At 48.4% G+C, this 21987-nt stretch overlaps 2 protein-coding genes across 3 annotated transcripts in view; one reads left to right on the top strand and one right to left on the bottom strand.

Moving 5' to 3' along the window:
* Positions 1-7081, top strand: part of TMEM86A (transmembrane protein 86A) — a 27564-nt gene extending 20483 nt beyond the window's left edge. Inside the window, exons 1-3 of one of the 2 annotated variants that reach the window (XM_069073020.1) lie at positions 1462-1639; positions 4875-5139; positions 5395-7081. In XM_069073020.1, coding sequence (XP_068929121.1) covers positions 1619-1639; positions 4875-5139; positions 5395-5831 — 723 coding nt within the window. In that variant the 5' untranslated portion in view covers positions 1462-1618 and the 3' untranslated portion in view covers positions 5832-7081. Of the gene's footprint in view, positions 1-1461; positions 1640-4874; positions 5140-5394 lie in introns of those variants that run through there. The other variant, XM_069073012.1, reaches the window with a different exon arrangement.
* Positions 7082-7911: 830 nt separating this feature from the next.
* IGSF22 (immunoglobulin superfamily member 22) overlaps positions 7912-21987 on the bottom strand; it is a 25625-nt gene continuing 11549 nt past the window's right edge. Inside the window, exons 11-23 of the mRNA XM_069073049.1 lie at positions 21596-21880; positions 20832-20956; positions 20594-20735; positions 19993-20289; positions 19199-19501; positions 18730-18903; positions 18304-18432; positions 17523-17819; positions 11346-11434; positions 10892-11084; positions 9457-9756; positions 8677-9006; positions 7912-8138 (exon numbers count right to left, since the gene is read on the bottom strand). Of these exons, the coding sequence (XP_068929150.1) occupies positions 8068-8138; positions 8677-9006; positions 9457-9756; positions 10892-11084; positions 11346-11434; positions 17523-17819; positions 18304-18432; positions 18730-18903; positions 19199-19501; positions 19993-20289; positions 20594-20735; positions 20832-20956; positions 21596-21880 (2735 nt within the window). The 3' untranslated portion in view covers positions 7912-8067. The remainder of the gene's footprint in view (positions 8139-8676; positions 9007-9456; positions 9757-10891; positions 11085-11345; positions 11435-17522; positions 17820-18303; positions 18433-18729; positions 18904-19198; positions 19502-19992; positions 20290-20593; positions 20736-20831; positions 20957-21595; positions 21881-21987) is intronic.

Genomic DNA, 21987 nt, shown 5'->3' with positions numbered 1-21987 from the left:
ATATATATATATATATATATATATATATATATATATATATATATATAGTAGTTTACAAAGTTGTTTACAAAAAAATGATTATCTCCTTTTAGAAGCAGGAAAACTGAGGTTCAGGTTAAGTGACTTATTCAAGGTCACACAGAGAGGGTCAGAAGTAGAACTCAAACTTCATTCTTCTGGGTTCCAAGTTAAATGCTTTTCCTACCATGTCATTGTTTAAAGGAGACATTCATTCATGTCCTCCAGCCCTGTGGAAGAATAACAGCCCAGAATGTGACCCTGTCATATTTTTTTTGTTATAAACAAAACTCAAAGCCTAAACAGGCAGTGGCTGAGAGAGCTATTCTCTGGAATGTCTGGGGCTAGGATCTGGCTCTGTCCAGGATTATGGCATCTGTGCCCCAGGGCCCTGGATTCTTCACTTATTCCTATTGCTTCTAGGGTTGGAATGGGTACACTGGTTGTCTTGAGACCCTGTTGCAATTAATCCTGGCCAAGGTAGAGGACTAGTCCCTCCTCCCCTTTAAAATGGACTTAGAAGGTAGGAAGAGGTTTGGGCCATGTCCAGGAGCAATAACCCAGACCTTGAGAAAAAGGGGTTTAGTTTCATTCTGTTTACATCAAGTGTGTAATGCATTCCCCTGGGGGGAAATTCTAAGAAAAGGAATGAGCTCTGCCTCCAAAGAGTTTACAATCTAGAAATTTGCTAAATCATCAGGTATACATAAATAAGAAAAATGTAACTTGTAAATGTTTAACAAAATACATGACAAAGACAATATAACAAACTAGCCGTGTGACCTTGGGCAAGTCCTTTAACCCCAATTGCCCTCCAAAAAGAAAAAAAAAAGACAATATAACATAGACGATCATGAGTATAAGGCATTTGGCCAGTCTTAAAGAGCTCCATAAACGTCAGCTGTAATTACTGTTGTCAGGTCTCTTGACATTAATTCTTACTTCAACCTGACTTTTGCACGATACGGTCTCCTCCGCAGTTTCCACGTCTGTCTGCAGGCTCAGGTTAGGCTCGTGGGCCCCTGGCACACACCTGGACCCTTGCCCGATGCCTTTGTAAGTGTGTGTCCTTGTGGGTGTTTTTCGCGTTGTGTGTCCGAGTGTGGATTCCCTTCTGTGCCGCTGGTTGTGTGTTTTGTGTTACTCGCCTGCACGCTGAGTGCGGTGTGTGTGATTGTGTACGCACGTCGGGCCCAGACTTGACCTGACATTTCCTGTCTGGACTCCCCGGCAGCAGCGGAGCTCGCCCACCCTCCGCCCCCAGGTCCTGGAAGGAGGTACCACGGTCCCGCAGCCTTCCAAGGCGATGGAAGGCAAAGGGGGCGGGGCTCGGGCCGTCCGCGGGCCCCGCCTCCGGGGCTTCTGCCCCCGCATTGGCCACTGCCTCCGTGACGTCACGGGGCTCTAAGAGAACCCCGAGCGCCGGCGGCTCGGGCTGCATTGTCGCTCACGTTGTTCCAGGGTTACGTTGTTTTCTTGTTACCCGGCTCCGTGTCACGTCGGGGTCAGGGCCGGAGCCAGAGCCCGAGCTCGGGCCGGGGCGCCGCCGCAGCCGGCAGCGGGGGCCGTCGCCCCCTGTGGGCCTGCCGCCGCCGCCAACATGGTGTCCCCGGTCACTGTGGTGAGTGTCCGGCTTTCCCTGGAGACCTGGCCCGAGTCTGGACCCCTCTTTGTGGGGAGGGAAAGCCCCGCCCTGCGGGGGGTCTCCATCCCCCCCCTCCCGCCCCCGCTTCTCCGAGGACTCCGCGCCTGCGGCCGGGGGAGGGGTCGGGGGAGGGGACAGATGAGGGCCCCGGTCCGCCCCCTGCCGGACCCCCCCCCCACCCCGGCGCCCCCCGGAAAAATCAGCTGGTGGAAAACAGCCAGCACGTGACTCGGGAGAGTGACTTTGTTGATTTGTTGTGAGGCTTTTTTCACTCTGCCTCCTGCAGGTCGGGATCGGGGGAGGGGGGCGGGAGATGGCCGGCGCTGTCTATCTAGCATGGCTCGGTGTCGGGCTTCCCCGGGGAGGGGGCTGGGGTGGGAGAAAGGTGAGCGTGTGCATGTGCGTGTGTGTGTGTGAGACACCAAGACGGAGGCATGTCTGATAAGTGGGAGGATGTGTCTAGGGAGACCACCTGTGTGTGCCATGGGGACCGAGAGGTGTGTGGATGCCCCAGGCTCAGCCCCGGTGTGTGTGTGTGTAACAACGGGGGAGGGGGGATATCCTGACTTGTTCGTCTCCCTGTTCTCCTCCAGAGGGGCTTGCACAGAAGCACAGAAGGTTTCTCTTGGGGCTGGAGTTCACATACTCTTTCTGGGTACTCAAGCCCCTCGTTCCCTTCCCTTTCTCTTGCCTTCCCTTCCCCCAAGTGCCCAGCCATTTAAGGGGAGACGTCCTAGGTTTCTGGGCAGGGTCATTGTGTCTAGGGGAGCTAGGACTCATTTTTTTTTCTTCCAGAAAATAGGAAGGGAACTGGAATAGGTGGCCAAGGGAAACCCTTGAAACTCCCAGAGTCAGGGAGTGGTTGGTGGTGGTTGTTGTTTTAAAGTGACCACAATGATAGATCTCAAGGAAGTCTAAGCTGGGCTGTGGGTTGGACAGCTCCTTTGACCCTTGACAAGGACACTTGGACTGATCCTCTTAGTGGGCTGTCCTGAAACAGAGATAAGTTTTGATGGGGATGGCTCCCTCTTTCCATGTGAAATTCATTGGAGGTGACAGTTACTTCTTCCCCCAGTCACATTCCTTCTCAGAAACAAGAGGGGGATAGGGGGGAGGATGATGGTGGTGACAATCTGTTCAGTCCCTTTTCTGCCTCTCCTTGCACTGTGATTGTATATTCTGGCCAGTCTGTATTTGGAATTAGGTGAACCTGGGATTTATTAGGTGACCCATGAGGCTAGGGGCCAGGTAGCTCTATCAGCCAGGGGCATCACCATTCCAGAACAGGTCATGCAGTTACACAGGGCAACTGGGGAGACACAGAAGCAGACAGCTGCAGCTCTGCAGTAAGGGGCATGAGCTCTGCCAGGCTTCTCTCGGCTGTCAGCCCTGAAGTCTCCCAGATCGTAAGCCAGAGCCGATCCCTCCTGCCTCTCCTTAATTCAGCAGATATTTCAAGTGCCAACTATGGGCAAAGCACTGTGGCACATTCTCGAGGCAAAACCTGCTTCCTTCTCATTTTCCCCTTCTCTCTATGGTATCAGGGTTGGGGTTCTCCCAGAAGTGTGGCCTTGACCACAGTCCAGTGCTGCCACTTCTGGGTGACTGATCAGCTGCTCTAACTTCCCCCTCTCAGTTCCTTGTCTCTGACTTTTAGTGACCCCCTCATCTGTTCCTTGTCTGTAGAGTTTCTAGGATAGGAGAGGGGCATTTTCCTGGGCAGTCTCCGTGTTAGTGACTCCTCAGATACAATCTCAGTCTTGCTTCTTGGATTCTGATCCAGGTGACACTACATTCCTATCTCCCATTCATCAGTTTTCACAACTGCTTTAGGAAATAATCAGACATTTATTTTGATCACCCTTTAAGGTTTAGAAAGCGCTTTACTCTCATTTAGTCCTCACAACAATCTTGATAGGTTCTGCTACAGATGTTATGTCCCCATTTTAATGAGGGCAACTGAGACTCAGAGAGTGTGGCCCACCCCACAGTTACACAGCTGGCCAGGAAGTGTCACATGTGGGATTCACACTGCTGAGCTCTTCTCTGTCTTGAAGCACAGTACCCTTTCTACTATATTACACTGAGGTCACAGTTCCCTTCAGTTCCCCTTGAATGAGAAGACCACAGAAGCACCTTGTGAATGGGCCTAGGGCTTTTTCCTTGTTCACTCTGTGCTGCCTGGTTGTGCCAGTCTTGATACCCTTGGGAAGGAGCAACTTTTCCTGGATGTGAGCCCAGGAGTGTGTGTCCACTGTAGGTATGTACATGAATGTGTGTAGACAGGTAGGAAAGGAGTCTGTTTGCAAAGTACACACACAGACACACACACGAATACAAGCATTCCTGGGAACTCACCTAGTGCTGCCAGGGCTCTAAAACCCTCACTGGCCTTGCTGTTGCTGATCATGAGCTGGCTGTGACATATCGGTGGTTTCCCTGCTGACTCTGCTTTGTTCCAAACAGCTGATGTCTGAGCCCTCCCTCCCTCTAACACACAGTAAACTGAAGGACACTTTAGAAGAGAAAGGGGTAGGGGAAGGAGGGTTACTGGAGAATAAAAACGAGGAAGGGACACTGGAGAGGGTGAAATGAGCAACACTGATGAATGATGGGGAAGAGACACTGGAAAATGCCCTAAGGCCTTCAATGCTGAACTGCTTGCTATTAGGTGAGTTCTTGCTTGTTCCCAGCACCAAGGACAAGGCCTGCTGAGGCCATGAAACTGGTGGGTTCCTCCTGGCTGCTTCTTTCCACTCCCCCATAAAATGAGCTACCTGGGATTGCTGCTACCTGGATAGGTAGGGAGGTAGTGGGCAGAGTGGGATCATTGAATCACGATTTTGAATCCTGCCTCTGACACTGACAAGTCATTTAACCTCTCCAATTACTTTCCTCATCTGTAAAATGGGAATAGTATCTGTAGCACTTACTTCACAAGGGTGGTCAAGGGGATCAAATGAGATGACATTTGTATAAATGTTGGTTGTAATCATTATCAGCAAATGGTCTGAATCCTAGGCAGAGTAGTGACAGAGTCAGATCCCTTCTCTTAGGCAGGCCAGCTTTCCATTCCGGGTGCTCAGGGAGGCCTCCCCCAAAGTAGCAGATGATTCCCAAGAATGGTGATGCTCTGTTCTAGGCTACTTCTTTACTTAACCTTGATCCTCTCTCTGTGATGCTGACCAGGTGTCCTTGGGTCCATTTCCAGGTAAAGAGTGAAGGGCCTAAACTGGTCCCTTTCTTCAAGGCCACTTGCATCTACTTTGTTCTGTGGTTGCCAGCCTCCAACCCCTCCTGGTTCAGTGCTCTTATCAAATGCTTGCCCATCTTCTGCCTCTGGTTGTTCCTGCTGGCACATGGACTTGGCTTCCTGCTCGCCCACCCCAGCGCCACCCGAATCTTCGCAGGGCTCGTCTTCTCTGCAGTGGGTGATGCCTTCCTCATCTGGCAGGACCAGGGCTACTTCGTGCATGGTCAGTAGCTGAAACCCTCCTGGGGGGCTCTGGGTAAAGGATGATTGGTCAAAGAGGGTCTAGCCAGAATTCACCTGGAGTCATACATGTGGGTATACTCAAGTATGTACTGATGTTTATATATGCATCTATTTCTGGGTGTGCATAAGCCCTTGTACTTACGGGTTCATGACTCCTTTTCCTTCCCCCGAGTGACCCCTTCTGGCCCTCACCCCATGACCCTTCTTCTCAGTCGCCCCCTCTCTCTCTCTCCAGGACTGCTGATGTTTGCAGTGACCCACATACTCTATGCTTCAGCCTTTGGCATGCAGCCCCTGGCCCTTCAGAGAGGCCTAGTGATATTAGTGCTTTCTGGACTCTGCTATGCCCTCCTCTACCCCTATCTGTCGGGCCCTTACATCTACCTCGTGGGAGCCTATGAAGCCCTCATTGCTTTCATGGGCTGGAGGGCCATGGCAGGCCTGCGACTGGTCGGGGCACACTGGCGCTGGACAGAACTGGCTGCAGGCAGTGGAGCCCTTCTCTTCATCATCTCTGACTTAACCATCGCCATCAACAAGTTCTGCTTTCCGGTCCCCTACTCTCGAGCTGTCATCATGGCCACCTATTACGCTGCACAGATGCTCATTGCCCTCTCTGTTGTAGAGAGCCGAGACCTGGGTGGGGACTTGGGATTGAGCAAGGTGGACTGAGATGGGCAGGGGGCCAGGGTCTTGGTAACCCGAAGCCCTCCTGCCCTCTTTCCCCCTCTTCCCAGCAGTGGGTCCCATGTCCCAGGGGTTTTCAGGAATGGGGCAGAATATCTGGATCTCCATCCCTGGAGTATGAGAGGTGCTGAAATGGGCCTGGATTCTGGGTATCTCCAGGGAAGGGGAGCACAAGCACAAGCTTTGGAGGGGAGCACAAGAATTTGGAACTGGATAAAGACATGTTCTGGCGTGGGAGGGGAATCAGGGATCCCTCTCCTCCTTGGGCCTGCTGGAGGCCCCTATGAGTCTCAACTCCTTTGTTCTCTTCTTTGGCACAGGGCAGGGAGAAGGGCAAGAGTACAACTCTCAGTCCCCTGGCCAGCATAGATGACTTAGGATGTGTAGCAACAGATGGAAAGACTGGGGCCTTCCAGATATCACCCCACTTCTACTATCTGAACTGGTAAAGGGTGCCCCCTCAGATCCAGAATTCATGGAAAAGGAGGACTCCGTGCTAAGAGGTGGCTGGGGATGGTGCTACCCTACCCCAATTTTAGGCCACTCTTGAGAAGGTGGTGGGCTTGTCTTAATGCTGGCAGCCGCCAGGCTGCTTCCTTTATACTTGAACAAGTTCTTGGGGGAGGACCCTCAGTCTGGGGAAGGAGTCTGCTCTGTCCTGAATTCTTCCTGGTGCTCTTTCAAGGTTGCTGTCCCTGCCACTAGACTCCCTTCTCTCCCAAACCTGAGCCATCCTCTCCTCCTCTGGAGAGGGTGACAGTTCACCTTTCTTCTCAGGTTGGGGCCTAGGAGCAGAAGGATCTGGGCTTCCCTTTCTAATGCTGTAGGCCTAGTGGTCTGTGTCAGCTCAAAAGAGGAAGGGACAGCAGCCGAAGGAAGGGGGTCTTTTTACTCCTTCATGGGTTTCCTCTGGCAGGACCCCTCTTTCTTGGTTTGTTTCTGTCTCTTGACTTGGACAGCAACACTAGAAGTTATTTTTCTCCAGGCTTAACCCAAGCTGTCATCTGGAGCTTGGGACTCCTTTCTCTGCTTCCTATTTCCCTACCCCAGCCCCAATAGCTTTTCCTTTCTGCCTTTCTCGGGGGGGCTCATGGGTAGCTATGTTCTAGTGGCTGTAAGAAATCCAGTTACTGAGGCACATTCAATGCAAATGGGTAGAGAAGGGTGGGACAGACTCTGGCTCCATTGTATGGAAAACAATAAAACCAGGGGCCTTGTGTCCATCCTGCTCTGGCTGCTGTGTCCTGTGCTATCTCTGGGGAGCTAGCAGGGAGGAAAAGGACCATGAGGTGTTCCCTCTCACAGCCGCTCTGGCTCTGGCGTACAGCCTCAGCTGGAACAACGGTCTGGCAGGTTTTCCAGCTTCCTGGAGGCCAGTGAAGATTGGAGTCTACTCCCTGGTTTTGTGTGTACATCGGACGTTGGGATGCCATGTGCCACCCACAGCTACCAAGCAAACCCTCAGCAAACTGAGGGCTCCTCTCATCTTCCTCCTCTGCTTCCCTTTAATGTGCCCTGTCCCCGGATGCTGCAACTTGGTTTTGCTTAGTATCCTTCACTTTGCCTCTCGGTTCAAACCTAACCCTTGCCTGGACAGTGGTCAAGGCTCTGATCCCCAGCTTTACATACACACAAATTGTCTAAAAACTGACACTCCCTTAGTCCCCATCTCAGCAAGTTCTCTTGGAGAAAAGAGATCTGGTCAACAAAGGTGATAGGACAGCTTTTCCATGCCTAACTACATTTTGATATAATTGCCTTAATCCAAAAGAATGAATTTTGTATACTGAGACTTCCAGGTACTTTTAGGGAGGGTAGGGAGACATTGTTTAATCTCGAGTACTTAAAACTGGCCCTTTATAGATAATTGAGTAGAGGATGACAAGGGAGGTGTATGTTTAATTCAGTCCCATTCTCCAGAGCCTCAGGTGTGGGGTGTCCCTATAGAACTTTGGATGGAGAGGAGAACTGAGCCCAAAGGGCACACACTTTCCTGATTGGGCTGCACAGGGTAGGTTAAAAAAGCCTTCAGTGTTTTCTCCTCCCCTTCTTCAGTATCAGGTAAGAGGTGAGATCAGTGGTTTATTGTTTATTGCTTCAGAATTACCCCTCACCAAGGGCTATACCATCAAGGTCATATGGATGTGGGTATTTTCCATTGAAGGGGGCAGTCTTTCCAGCTCCACTCATCATCTTGGCTATACAGCTGTTGGTCTGGGATTCACATGAGATGCTTTGATTTCTTCTGTAGACTTTCAGTCACAGAGGCCAGGATGGATTTGTCGTCTTTGTCTGAAAGGTCAAGAGTAGTGTTGGCTATGTCAGAATAAGTAATGACAAACCACCTAACCTTTCAGAGCCATTGTCTCCTTCAGGTCTAAGGGGTAGTGACCTAGGAGACTGATGCAGCCTCTGTTGTCCTGAGGGGGATTGCAAACCCCACAGTGATCATGCAGGAAAACCAGGGCTTCCTTATTTCTGGGCCCTTAAGTTTTACCTCATGAGTGACCCATTCTGAGTGGTTACATGGGGCCCAAGCCCTCCCTGGATCTCCAAGAACATCAGTGTGTGGGGATGTATACCCAAGCAATGTGAGACACTATATGTGTGCATGAGTGAGTGATAGAAGGAGGGAAGAAAGAGAGGAAAGAGAAGGAGGGAGAACATGAATAAGTCAGCAAACATTGCTATGATGTCAAGGCAAGATGCGTGTATATTCCTGCGTGTGGGTAGACCTGCTTGACTGGGAGGACCTTTCCCCATTCATGTATGACCCAATCCAGCCAGGCCACAATAGACATTCCCCTTCATCCCTAGGATGATTGCTTACCATAAACGGTCAATGTACAACTGCATTTGTCCTTGCCCAGCTCATTTTCAATGAGCACGCTATAGTCACCGCTGTCTTTGAGGGTGCAGGTGGGGATGACGATAGTACAAACCCCACTGGTGGAATTGTACCAGAACTTGGAGTTGGCAGTGATGTTGACATCCCCCTTGTATAGAGTTACTGTCGGACGTGGGTTGCCAAGAAAAGCACAGCTCATGGTGCAGTCATGGCCGCGTACCACTGCGTGGGGTTTCAGCGGCGTGATGAAGCGAGGTGCATGGCGCCAGTCCTTTTGCTGGTAGGGACGCAGTTTGGTACTGAGGTCTTCGACTAGGGGGGAAGAGAGGGTTGAGAGAGCCAGAGTCATGGACCCAGCTGGAGCCAGTGAACTGGAGAGGAAGTGAAGTTCTTTGTGCTCCCTAATCTCTCTGAGTTCTTAATTCTCCAGCATTTCTTGAGGTGCTTCCAACCTTCCCTTCCTATATCCTCTGGTCTGCTCATACTCTTAAAGCTCTCTGATGTTTTCCATACCCCTTGGAATCTCTGCCATTGTTCATACACTCCTTGAGGTTCTCTGCCATTCTCTGTCCCACTGGCACTGCTCCCCACACTCCTGAGGGTTCTGCAGCTATCTCTGTGCTACCTACAATATTCCCCATGCTCCCCAAGGTGTCCTGATGGTCCCCAAACTCCTGGCAATGTTCCTCCTACTCCCTAGGTTGTTTGGCATTTCCCTCCCTGATGTTTTTAATGCTTTTTGAGTTCCCTGCCCACACTTACTTTGATCCTTGTTGACCAGCCAGGTATCCTTCGAGTCAAGTGGTTCACTGTCCCCAATCTCATTGCGGGCCAGGACTCGGAAGTAGTATTTTCTCCCTGGCAGGAGGCCTGTGACAGTGTACTTGTTGCTAAAGACTCGATCAGCAGCTGTGAACCAGGTGGCAGTGCTGGCATCCCTCTTCAGGATGACATAGTGCGCCTCACCATCGTCCTTCACATCTGGACTGTGGTCCCAGCCCAGTGTCACTGTGTTTGGCACTTCCTCAAACAGCTTAAGGTTTGTTGGTGGTCGTGGGAAATCTGAAATCACAGGCCTAGGTCAACTCCCCCTGCTACCAGGCAGTTGGAGTACTCTGGAAATCATAAGGCCTCTCCCTCAGCTTGTTGGTCTAAGACTGTAGCCCAGTCTAAGGAGATGTGTGTGTGTGTGTGTGTGTGTGTGTGTTCGTTCATGTTCATGTCCCAGTTAGAAAGTTCTTGCTTTGTCTAGCCTAAAGTCTTCTGTTGTCTCTCAGAGGTGGTGGTAAGGAAACATTTTTTTTCCCTACCCTAGAGACCTGTTACCCAATCCTGATTTCTGTCTCCTCCGCCCAATCCCCATCCTCTACCAGCACACTCCCTTCTACATGAATGAAATGACTTCCCCATCCTTTCCATAGTTAGCTTCCTCTCCAAGGCCTTCCTGGCCCTCAGAACTCTGGACTCAGCATAGTCTGTGCCTGGCAAGTGACCCTATCCAGCTGCCACTTATGTTCTCCCGCCCACCCTAACCTGTTGCTGGCCTTTCCTACATACCCCTAAGGTCTGTTCTTAGCAAACAGTATAGCACCTGAGGTTGATCTTTGCTATCCCTCCCTCTACATCTTGAAGGCTGTGGTTGACTTCCCCGGGTCATCTCCTGAGTCCTGTCCCAGGACTGTCGTTTTAGAACCTCCTCTGTCTCTAAGTCCCACCTGCTGGAAATAGTCCAGTAAACAACTAGTCCCCACTGTGGTATCAGCTAATAAAGCCTTAATGTGAGACATCCTCCCAGAGGTAATGTGCGTTTTCACTGGTAGCTCAAAAAGAAGCAAAAGAATCCATCTCGAATGGGGGAATTTTAGGCATAATTATGACTAACATTTCTATCCCACTTTAAAGTTTGTGAAACACACATTATCTCATGTGAACTTCAGACAGCCTTGTGGAGTGTGCTGCATGTATCACCCTCACTTTACAAGTGGAGAAATAGGGGGTCAGAGACGGAGCTGCCTATAGTCCCATAGCTAGTAAGTGCCAGGGACAGGATTCGAACCCAGGTTTCTGAGACTAGAGCTCATATATTCCTTCTCAGAACACTACAAGCTGAAGAGAGCAGGGATGCCTTTCCTCAAGGCATACCAAGAGGGTAGCCACCTCTATTCACCTCCTTTCCCTCCTATTGCTGAATCCATACCTGCCACACGAACATGGATGTCGTAGTGGGCCTCTCCATACTCATTCTGGAGCAAGATGCGGTAAATGCCTGAGTCTGAGCGCTTACTGCTATTGATGAGGAACTGGGAGTGATTCTTGCTCTTGGTGATGGTTTCTCTGCCCTTGGTGGGGATTCCATCCTTTTGCCAGATCACAGTGGGTGGAGGGGAGCCCTAGGTGGGAACCATGGATTAGACTGGGTTTATCCCCTTCACCCTGTGGCAGCAACTTCCCTTTTTCCTCAAAACCACTTGGTCATTCCCAACTGATCTGTATTCTTGATTCCCACAGGACCTCTAATGTTGGGGGGTGAACATATCCTCTATGAGGAGCTCTCAGGGAGGAGCATTAAGGAGAGCCTGTGATGACTACAGCTGAGGAGAAGAGTTTTCTTGCTTTTATACATGGAATGGGGCTGGGTTCCAGGAACTCACATAGAAGGAAGCATGGATACACAGGGCTGTCCCAGCCCGCACCACCATGTGGTTCTTCAGTCGGGCACTGAGATCAAACCTAGGAATCTCTGGAATGGAGTTGGAATAGTAAGGAAAGAAGGGGAAGAAAGAAAAGGGAGGGGATGAGAGACAGAAGCAAAGGATTAATAAGAAGGAAGGAGTGAGAATCAGGAGAAAGAGACATAGAGGAGAGGAATGAGGAAAGGTGAAAAAAAAAAGAGATAACCACAGAAATGACTTTTTTTTTTGCCTACTGTTGGTGGAAACTTTATGTGCATTTGACTATATGTTTATTATATATGGGCGATAGTCAAGCCATGAGGGACTTCAAGTGAACCTTTCCCTGAGTGAAAGATATAGACTGATGTTCATTAATCTGTTTGTAGCACTGATAATGTGGAAAACTAAAGCACTGACCCAGGGAGCTGGTGGGATGGACAAGTAGGGGACAGTCTGAGAGGACTAGGGTTGTGGGGAGGCCAGGGGGAGGGTCTTTTCCCCAGACACATTGAGGATAGGATGGAGACAAGCAAGACGCTAGTTAGATGAGAGTGGGGCTGTGTTGGCCTCTGTGCTTAGATCGAGATATCTCAGCATAGGATGGCCATACTTCTATGCTCTGTCAGTTTGTCTTTCCATTAAATCCTTTAAAAAAAAACCCAACCTCTGTCTTGGGTGCACTGAGAAGGAAGGGAGTGGAGGGGATTGCTAAGGGGGGGGAGAAATCTAAAGAAAGTGAAGTCTCCTGGAAGCCAGGCAGACTCGTGGCAGTTGTAGAGATATCAGGGAAACTTCGGAGGGGTCTAGAAAAGGTGAAGTGGCAAAAGAACACTTTGGGGGGTGAGATGTTGGGTCAGCCATTCCAAAATATCAATGCACTATGACTGCTTTAGAATTTGGGGGTAGGTTATCTCTTCAATTCCCTCTCCTATTTAGGTTCTGATGACTGTAATCTTCCTTCCATTCTAGTGATATACTATGCCAATCTACCTCCTATTATGCTGGTTCCCCAGTCATGGTCACCCAATGTCATTGCCTCCTCCTAAACTCTTAATCTGTGTTCTGTTTAGCCATACTCCAGCCCAACTTGTGCTCACTAAAATTGGTTTCCCCTTTGCTAGCCCATTCCACTATGTTCTATGAAACTCCTGTTCTGTTCTCAGCAAATTCCTCATAGTATCCTTGAACTTTTCCATCAGTGTGTCTTCCAGCTCTTTCCTTTAAGTGAACCCTGGATTTGCCTAGAGAAAATCATATCCCTTACAACTTTCCCCAATAGAAGGCTTCTTCAAATCTCTCCCTAACTCACAGGGACAGAAGAAAAGGTAGGTATTCTCTTTGCACCCCACTACTGTTTCCAATCCATTTTTTACATGCATCTCTGAATGGCTCCTCTTCCTTTGAGATTCATGCAAACTGATCATGTCATCATTGTTGCTTTCATTTATTGACCCTTTCTCAATGATTTCAGCACCTACCTCACAATCTTCCTCTCCGCCCTATCACTGTCATGCCTAGGAATATCATTATTCATATTGACAACCCTTCTATCATCTTGACCACACAGTTCCTTGACCTCTTGAACTCACTTCAACCATGTGGTAGCATAGTCACACCCTAGACCTCTCATGGAACTGGACCACTTCAATAATTACAGAATCCCAGTTACAAGGGAGGAAGCCATGATAGTACCTGACTAAAAATACCCCCTACAACATTGTCAACGAGTGGTCATCCAGCTTTTGCTTGAAGTGTGGGGGAAGCCACTAAATCCCAACGCAGCCTATTCAACTCTTGGGCAGTTCTAATTGTTAGGAAGGTTCAGCTGAAATCTATTTCTTTCCAGTTTTAATCCTTGGCATCCATTTCTTGTTTCAAGCCAAGCAGAACATGTCTAATCCCTTTCCCGTACTGTAGCCTTAGAGGTACTTGAAACCACCTAACATGCACCACATCAGTCTTCTCTGTGCCAGGCTGAACATCCTCAGCTGGGTGCACTCATCCATGATCGTCAGTGATCTTGCCATCCTAGCCAGTCTTTTCTAGATGCACTCTACCTGGTCACTGTCCTCCCTAAAATGTGGTACTCAAAACTGTACACATATGGTCTAGTCATGGTAGAGTGTAGTTGGCCTGTCACCTCCTCCTTTCTGCACAGCCTGGGAGAGCATCAGCCTGCCCTCTCAGAGTCCTGATTCAGGTCACCATATGTTGAATTAAAACCCCTAGATTCCCCCCACACACACACACAGGAAGTGTTATCTAGTGAGACACTGTATTTATGAAGTTGGATTTCTGAACCCAAATGTAGGACTTTACATTTACCCCTATCAAAATGAATCTTATTTGGCTTGATTGATGCCTCAGAATCAGGTTCAGCTTGTCAAGATGATTCTAGGTTCAGATTCTGTCATTCAGTGTGTTAGCTGTTTCTCCCAGTTTCCTGTTATCTGCAAATCTGACCAACAGACCTTCTAAAACTTTATCCAAATCACTAATAAAAATGACTTCAAGATCCTGACCTTTAATATTCTACTTCCTGATCACAACCTCCTATCATTCCTCTGTTCCTACCCACAATCAACTGGCCTTTTGCCTTCATTAGGACCTCTAGTCTCTTGATGTTTCTCTAGGTTCCTAGTGTATTTCCCACTGCTATCCCTGTTCTGTCAGCACTTATCTCCATGGCTTTCCAGCCATTGCCCTAGAATTCCTCATTCCTCTGACTTTCTACCATACCTGAACTGTTCATCTTCTTTCTTGAATAATCTTCAGCATCTTATATCTCTGCTTATGCTCTGGGCTATTGAGTATTGTTGGGGAAAATAACAAAATTGAACTGATGTAATCTTCCACACAACGGTAGTGTCACACTCAAGTAGAAAGTGTGTGTGTGTATGTGTGTGTACTAAATTGTACACAATGATCCCTGCTGGCCTCACATTGACCACATACTAACATTATCCACATCCTTTTGTATTTTTATTTATTTTGTTAACTATTTCCCAGTTATTTTTAAATTTGGTTTTGGCTATATGGTACAAACCTCAGCTGGGCCCTCATGAGAGCTCAACAATTCTAATTCTCTATTCTTATTGACTCCCTCTATACATTCCCCATAGCAACTGTTTCAAACAGTTTTTTACCCTCAATTATACCTTCACCCTCCTATACCTTCACACTAACAACAGAAGATTGGATTAACACTTCTTAAGAAGAATGAGGCCATCTTCTGGGAGTACCTTCAACTCTCCTCCAGTCTTCAAAGTTTCTAAACCTATTCTCTCTTCTTTAATAGAGGATGAGGTTACAGTAACCTTACTCCTTCATAAGGCTAATCTCTGCTCTGCTTGAGCCTCATCCTATTTCAGACTGATTTTCTGGTAATTATTCCCTTTCTTCTTGGACAGGAACTTGTGATTTTATTAGTACAGTTTTCTCCTTTACTTACTCCACAACAGAGCTTCATGGGGCACTGAGATGTTAAGGAGCCTTCCTAAGGTCACACAGCCAGTATGTCAAAGGCAGGGCTTGAACCTAGGTCTTCCTAGCTCAGGAGCTAGCTCTCTATCTACTTTACCACAGCTCCCTATCTCCATTTTTAAATTTCTCCCTCTCATTTGGCTCCTTTTCACCTGCACACAAGTAAGCATTTCCTTGACCTTTTTACTTCAAGTTCCATACCTGGGGTTTAAGAAGCTCCTTAATCTGGACCCCACCTACCTTTTATCTTGTATCATTCCCCTCCACATACTCTACATCTCAGCTGAATTTAAGTACTTCCAGTTTCTCCAGTGTGCCCTGTGCTTTCTTGCTTCGTGGGCTTTGATCAGGCTCTTCCTGGTGCCTAGGAGGTCTTTCCTCTTTGCTGGTCAGGATTTTATCTGTCCAGTAATAACCTTACTCAAGTGTCATTTCCTCCAGAAAACCTTTCCTGTTTCCCTTGGGGATCACAGACTTTTCCTCATTAGATATTTCATAGACCTTTGCTTATACTTCTATGTTTTGTTTGCATATCTCTATGCTGGTGATTCTCACAGATGCTTAGTCAGCCACAACACTCTCCTAACTTCCAGACATGGATTTTCAGCTGCTTTTTGGTCATCTCAAACTGGATGTCCCATAGCCATCTCACACTCAACATGTCCAAAACGAAACTCATTTATTTCCCCTACTTCTGGACTTCCTTCTTACTGTTGAGGGTACCACCATCCTCCCAGTCCCCTGAGGCTTACAATTTAGGTGTTCTCTGTTTCTTTCCTATATCGAATATGTTGCCAAGTCTTGCTGGTTCTGTCTTCGAAACCTCTCATGTATACATCTCCTTCTCCACTCTGACACTGCCACTACCCTGGTGCAGACTCTTTTTACCTCAGCCTGTACTGTTGTGACAGCCAACTGGTGGGTCATCCTGTCTTCAGTCCATCCTGCACTCAGCTATTAATCAAGGTGATCTTCTTAAAGAGTGGGTATGACCATGTTACACCCCCCATTCAATAAACTTTATGGGCTCTTTATCACCTCCAGGATTAAATATAAAATCCTCTGTTTGGTGTTCAACACCCTTTATCACCTGGCCCCCACCTGCCTCTCCAGTTTTCTTACATCTTACCCTTTCCTGAACCCCCTCATCATTTTCCTTCTATTGATTCTGTTCTCCTTTTGGATTCTCCGTCTCCTGACTCCAGGCATTTTCACTGCCTGTCCCTCATGCCTGGAATTCTTTCCCTCTTCTTCTCAGCCTCCTGGCTTCCTTCAAGTCCCAGCTAGAATCCTTCTACCAGAAGCCTCTCCTTATTACCCTAAATGTGTCTTTGCTCTGAGATTGCTTCCAATTTATCCTGTCTGTGTCTTGTTTGGATGTGGTTATTTTCATGTTGTGTCCCTTGTGATATCGTGAGCTTCTTGAGAACTGGGAATGTGACTTTCTTTGTATCCTTAGTACTTAGACAGTGCCTGGCACATGGTAGGCATTTAATAAATGCTGTTGATTGACTGGCTTTCTATTGCACTTATCAAACATTATTTTGGATCATAGTTATTTGAATATATGTGACATTTTTCTGTTTAGATAATGAGTCTCATGAGAGTGGGGAACTAGATGGTGAAGTGGAGAGAATGCTGGGTCTGGAGTCAGGAAGACCTGAATTCAAATCCAGCCCCATTCACTTAGTAGCTGTGTGACTCTGGGCAAGTCACTTGACTCTGTTGCCTCAGTTTCCTTATCTGTGAAATGAGCTGGAGAAGGAAATGGCAAAGCATCCTAACATCTTTGCCAAGAAAACCCCAAATGGGGTCACAAAGAGTTGAACACAACTGAACACTATATGAGGGCAAGGATAATGTCTTCTTAAGCTTTTTATTCCCTCCCTCCTCCACTAAAGCCATCTAGTGCTTCAATAGTAATCATTTAATAACTGTTGGTTGGATTGAATTATTGGATTACACATAGTTCAGAAGCCAACAATTCAGGGGACCTCCTGCTTAGTAAGGAAATTTTCACTAGAAGTCCCACATAGGTTTACCCCATAGATCTAGATCATAACCCCTGCTTCCATGTCTTAGGAGACAGATTCATGAGTTACTGTGGCCAAAAAGCTTCCTCTCTAGTGTCCAGCCTTCTCTACTTAACTGGGCTGGTCCTCTGGCCACATTTATGTATTCTGAACCTAGGTCTATACTGAGATCATCTGAACCTTAGCACATCAGTACTCCACTGGTATAGCTTAAGAGAGCTCAGGATTACTGCCAACCTGTCTATGCAGCATTAGGCAGTCATAACCCCATGTAATGCCCACCAACAGTGAGATAAGTAAGGGTTTGTTGTTCACAGACAGTTAAGCAAGAGGAATGAGAAGCCGTTCCTTCCCTCCCTTGAGGCTGTCCTTCCCTCCCAACTTGCTTTCTTCCACAGCACTCTAGGCCATGGATAGGAGTAAGTGTGGTCTCCTGATGTTATGTAGGGAGGAGCAGGGGAGGACAGAAACAGAGCCATGAATGAGCCTTCACTCTCTTGTTATAGGAGCTCAGGCTAGGACTGATCACCTAATGTTCTTCCTTAGCCTGAGGGAGTCCCAGTATTCCCCGAGAGGTGGACTCTGAAAGGTTCCCAGTGGAAGGGTGAATTAGGTGCCCGAGTTCCTTGTGCTCTCTTACCTGGTGGAGGCATGGCCCGGACACCTTCGTCCAGCTCGACAGGCTCCCCGACACCACCTTCATTAACAGCTCGGATGCGGAAGAAGTATTTCTGCCTCTCTGTCAGACCACCCACAGTATAGCAGGTGCCTGAGATGGGGATCTTTGTACACTTAGACCATTCCTTTGTGTCCTCTGCCCTCATCTCAAGGATGTAGCCAGAGGGAGGGTCTCCCTCTATAGGCTCCCGCCAGGCCAAGGAGATACTGGAGTTCGAGGAGTCAGCCACACGCAAACCCTGTACCAGCCCAGGGGGCTCTGAGGCAACCACAGACATGCTTCACTCAGGGATCATAGCCAATCCTCCACCTGCCCCTTACCCAACCCCCAACTGAACCTTCACTTATTCAACTCATATGTTTATCTTTTACCCAAATCGTGAAATGTCTCCCATTGAAGTCCTATAAGTCAACCACCTACCCAGATCCCTATTCAGGTCCTATACTCATGGCATTCCTCTATTTGCCTCTATGCTTGTTTCTTGTCCAGTCTACTAAACCCTTGCTCTCAACCTTTCCCAATTCCCACTTTTGAAAACTTTATCCCCCTCCTCTAAATCACTGTGTCTACATCCTATTTCCAGTTAGATCAGAAACTCTCTGAGGATAGGGACTATGTCTCCCCAAGAGGAAAAACTATGTTTCTGCCTTTATCCCACTTAGCACCAATATAGTCCATAGAAACCCAGCTCCCCCCATCTTTATGAGGGAACAGGACAAGGATGTCCTCAAGCTAGACTCACTGATAGGATCCTTGGCTACCACAGATGGGGAGGCCATGCTTGGCTGTCCTTGTCCTGCTCGGTTCACAGCAATGACACGGAACTCATATTCAGTGTCCTCTAGGAGACCATCTACTTTGCACTTGGTGTCTAGAAAAACAGGCCAACGGGGGACCAGAAGATGGTGGTAGACATATAATATACAAAGCTCATATAGTGGCAGCATGAAATGGGGGACAACCAAATATGGAGTCCACAGAAGCAGAGTCCATGCAGTGTGGCCCAACCAAATACAGAATCTATAACCAGTAGAACCCAATGACTGTGGAGGACAAGGAACAGTGTAGAAAACCAGTGTAGGATGGTGTTTGTTAGGAATGGAATAGGATTAGATTTTCTGGGCCCACCCAGGCAAAGTCTCCCCTAACAACCTCTTAGCACCCTCACCCTGGATGGGATCCTTGTTGACTGGCACCCATAGGTTGCTCCCTTTCTTCCTCCTTTCTACAATATAACCAAGTATTGGGGCTCCACCATCTTGGGCTGGTGGGTTCCATGTGATGGTCACTGCTTCTTTGGTCACATCTGAAACCTGTGGCTGAGAGGATAGGCCAGGGGGCTCTGCAAGAGTAACAGGAAGTGGTAGATCATATGAAACATGTAGGTGGAGTGAGAATAATTAACTATTCAGTGTGGATCTCTCCCTTAAAGGAAAGGCTCCAACCTTCCCACCCCACCACCCTGCCGACCCAACCCTAAATTCATCAGTGCAGTTCTAGGACTCTCTCTGTGGGAGGGCCAAATGGCCTACTCAACTTTCTCCCAGTGACCAATAGCTCTTTCATTGCCCAATGTCCTTTAGTAGCCTGTTTTCCAATTCTGAAATTAATTGTAATTAATGAGTGACCACACTAACCAATGGGATTTCCTGCAAAGACCTCCTCCGTCTCCAGTGGGTCGCTCACTCCCTCAGAGTTAACAGCTCGGATTCGGAACTGATAAGCCTTCCCCTCCTCCACTTTGTTGGTGGAGAAGTTGGTCACTTTACCGCTGACCTCCCCAACCTTGATCCAAGATTTCTTCCCAACTGCCCTTCGTTCTATAATGAAATGTGTCACTGGCCGACCTCCGTTGTCCTTTGGGGCCTTCCACTTCATATGGACACAGTTGCCAGAGAGTTCCAGGAACTCCACACGACCCTGAGGAGGCTTGGGCCGATCTGAGGAAAACACAGGGGAAATGGGACCCATGGGCATAAAGTCCAAGCAGTGGAGAGGTTGAGACTGGTATCCTTGAAGAAAGGGGGCCCTAGCAGATTCTATCATTATAGAGAAGGCTCTGATCATAAGGTGACCACTCAGTCTGGATCAGAGTTGGAGTACAGAGATTATGATCTCTGTACCCTTGCCAGGCTTGCATACTCTGACCCTTATTCCTAAAACCTTTTTTCTGCCCAGGAAAGGGTAAACTGTAGACTTTGGGAGCTCTGACCCTGCTGATTTCCTTCTTTCTGAAGTTCATTCCATTCCTCTTCCCATCCTGCTACCTGCTAATATCATAGGAGAGAGTAGAAGACCCCCAAGTGACATAGTATGGTGTGTGTGTGTAGGGGATACTAACTTAAAAGCCTCATCCTATGTCCCTTCACTGAATGTTCTCTTGTTCAAGTGATCCCATTTCTCCTACCCCACCCCATCCCTGTTGCCTCACCAAGCACGCTCAGGTACAGTGTGGCGGTGACTGAACCATAGTCATTCTTGAGTCTGAGAAGAACAGCACCGCTATCCTCACGCACACAATTGGAAATTGTCAGCAGTGCCTGGTCATCTCCCCGCTCCATGGTCACACGTTCCTCCTCCGTCACCTCTACCCCATCCTTGTACCATGTCGCCTTGGGCAATGGCTTGGCATGAAATGGAACCTTGATGTTGGCTGTTTGGCCAACCTTCACGGTAACAGGGTGTGCAGCCAGTGCCTCCAGCACTGATGGGTCAATTGTAGGGGGGTCTAGAAGGGAGAATGGTGTCAACATTTACTATATGGTGGCAGATCCACCTTCACAATCAGAGGAAAGGGTGAATACTAGGTCAGTGCTACTCATCACCATGCATCACCCTCAAAGGCAGACTGAATGCTTCTCATCTGGAAGGGGCTGGAAAGTTTGGGGGATGGCAGCGAAGGGTTAACTGTTTGTTCAGTGATGGAATTGAGGGATGGGATATAGAGAAATTCTCAACCTTCACATCCAGGGTACTCGGGTGAATGTTGTCTTTCAGGGAGGAGGGGCTGATAGAGGGATAGAGGACAGTACCTGCGATGAAGACAGAAGCCTCACTCTCTGCACCTTTGGCCCGGAATGTGTACTTGCCCTCATGTTCTGGGCCCATGTTGGGGAAGATGAGTTTGTGGACTGCTCCTTGCTTCACAATCTGCACCCCACTAAAGTCTGTGATCTGGAGATGATGGGATAGGGTATCAAGGCTTTTTGGAAGTCCTCAGACTGACCCCTGCCTCTTGCCTTCACCCTGCTCCAGTCCCCTGTTTTCCACCTCTTTGCCATCCTTCAGCCAAACTCCTTCCACTTTCTCATCATTCAGCACCACACACAGTTCTGCTGGACTCCCCGTGGCTGCATGTACATCTGACATTCCACTCTTCACGGTGGCCAAACGTTCTGAGAACAATGGGGATGTCTTTTTTTAGAAGGGAGGAGAGAGGTAGATAGGACCAGAGCATCTGGGTGGTCAGCAGGGACAGGGTGCTCACAAACTTGATGGGAATGCCTGCAAAACCAGACACACCCACTGGGCCTTCCCTTCCTTCCTGCAAGCCCCAACAGCTCTATTTGCAGAGTTCCTTGAGACTACCTCTCTAGCCTCAGAGGTCTGGGGGCAAGTGCCCGTGTACATATGCATGCCTCTATATATCTGTGTCCTTTTTCACTCTCCCATATGTACAGATTCTTGCGCATCCTACCATCAATGTTTTCATATATGTCCACATATTCTAGCATATCCCTAAGGGCAAATAAATAATAAAATTAAAAAAATAATAAAATAAAAATGTCCAGGTGACCTCATGGGATATACATATGATTATAGCTATGTGCACGTGTTAAGGAAGAGAGGGTTGGTAAAGGAGGAGGAGTATGGGATAGTTCATGTGGGATAGATGATTGGGGCTTGGTGTATGGTAGTAGTATGACTGGCAGGAGGGTCAGTATGGATTGGTCAATACAGGAAGGTCTATAGAGGCAACTCGGAGGGTGAGTTGGAGAGTTGGTGGGGATCAGTAGTGGGTTAAAGAGCCATACCCTCCACAGTCAAAATGGCGGTGCTGTAGTATTCTGTGGGGTCCCCATCCTGCATTGCCACCACGGTGTACTCGCCTCCGTCACTGAGCTGTGCGTCCTCAATCACTAGCTCTGCCCTTTTGCCTTCATGGCTCATGCTATACTTAGCCCCACGAGTTAGCAGCTTCCCATCCTTCTTCCATTTCAAGGTCACATCCTTGGATGTCAGCTCACATTCTAGGCAGGCCCGGCTCCTTTCCTTTACTCGAGCATTCTTCAGGGTGCTCACAAACTTGATGGGAATGCCTGCAAAACCAGACACACCCACTGGGCCTTCCCCTCCTTCCTGCAAGCCCCAACAGCTCTATTTGCAGAGTTCCTTGAGACTACCTCCCTAGCCTCAGAGGTCTGGG

The sequence above is a fragment of the Petaurus breviceps genome, unplaced genomic scaffold (assembly GCF_028583685.1).
Source record: "Petaurus breviceps papuanus isolate PSGF00001 unplaced genomic scaffold, PetGlider_PUasm1.0 140, whole genome shotgun sequence".
Taxonomy (NCBI): Eukaryota; Metazoa; Chordata; class Mammalia; order Diprotodontia; family Petauridae; genus Petaurus; species Petaurus breviceps.
Note: the sequence above shows the minus strand (reverse complement) of the source record. Positions and strands in the feature narration are given on the sequence as shown.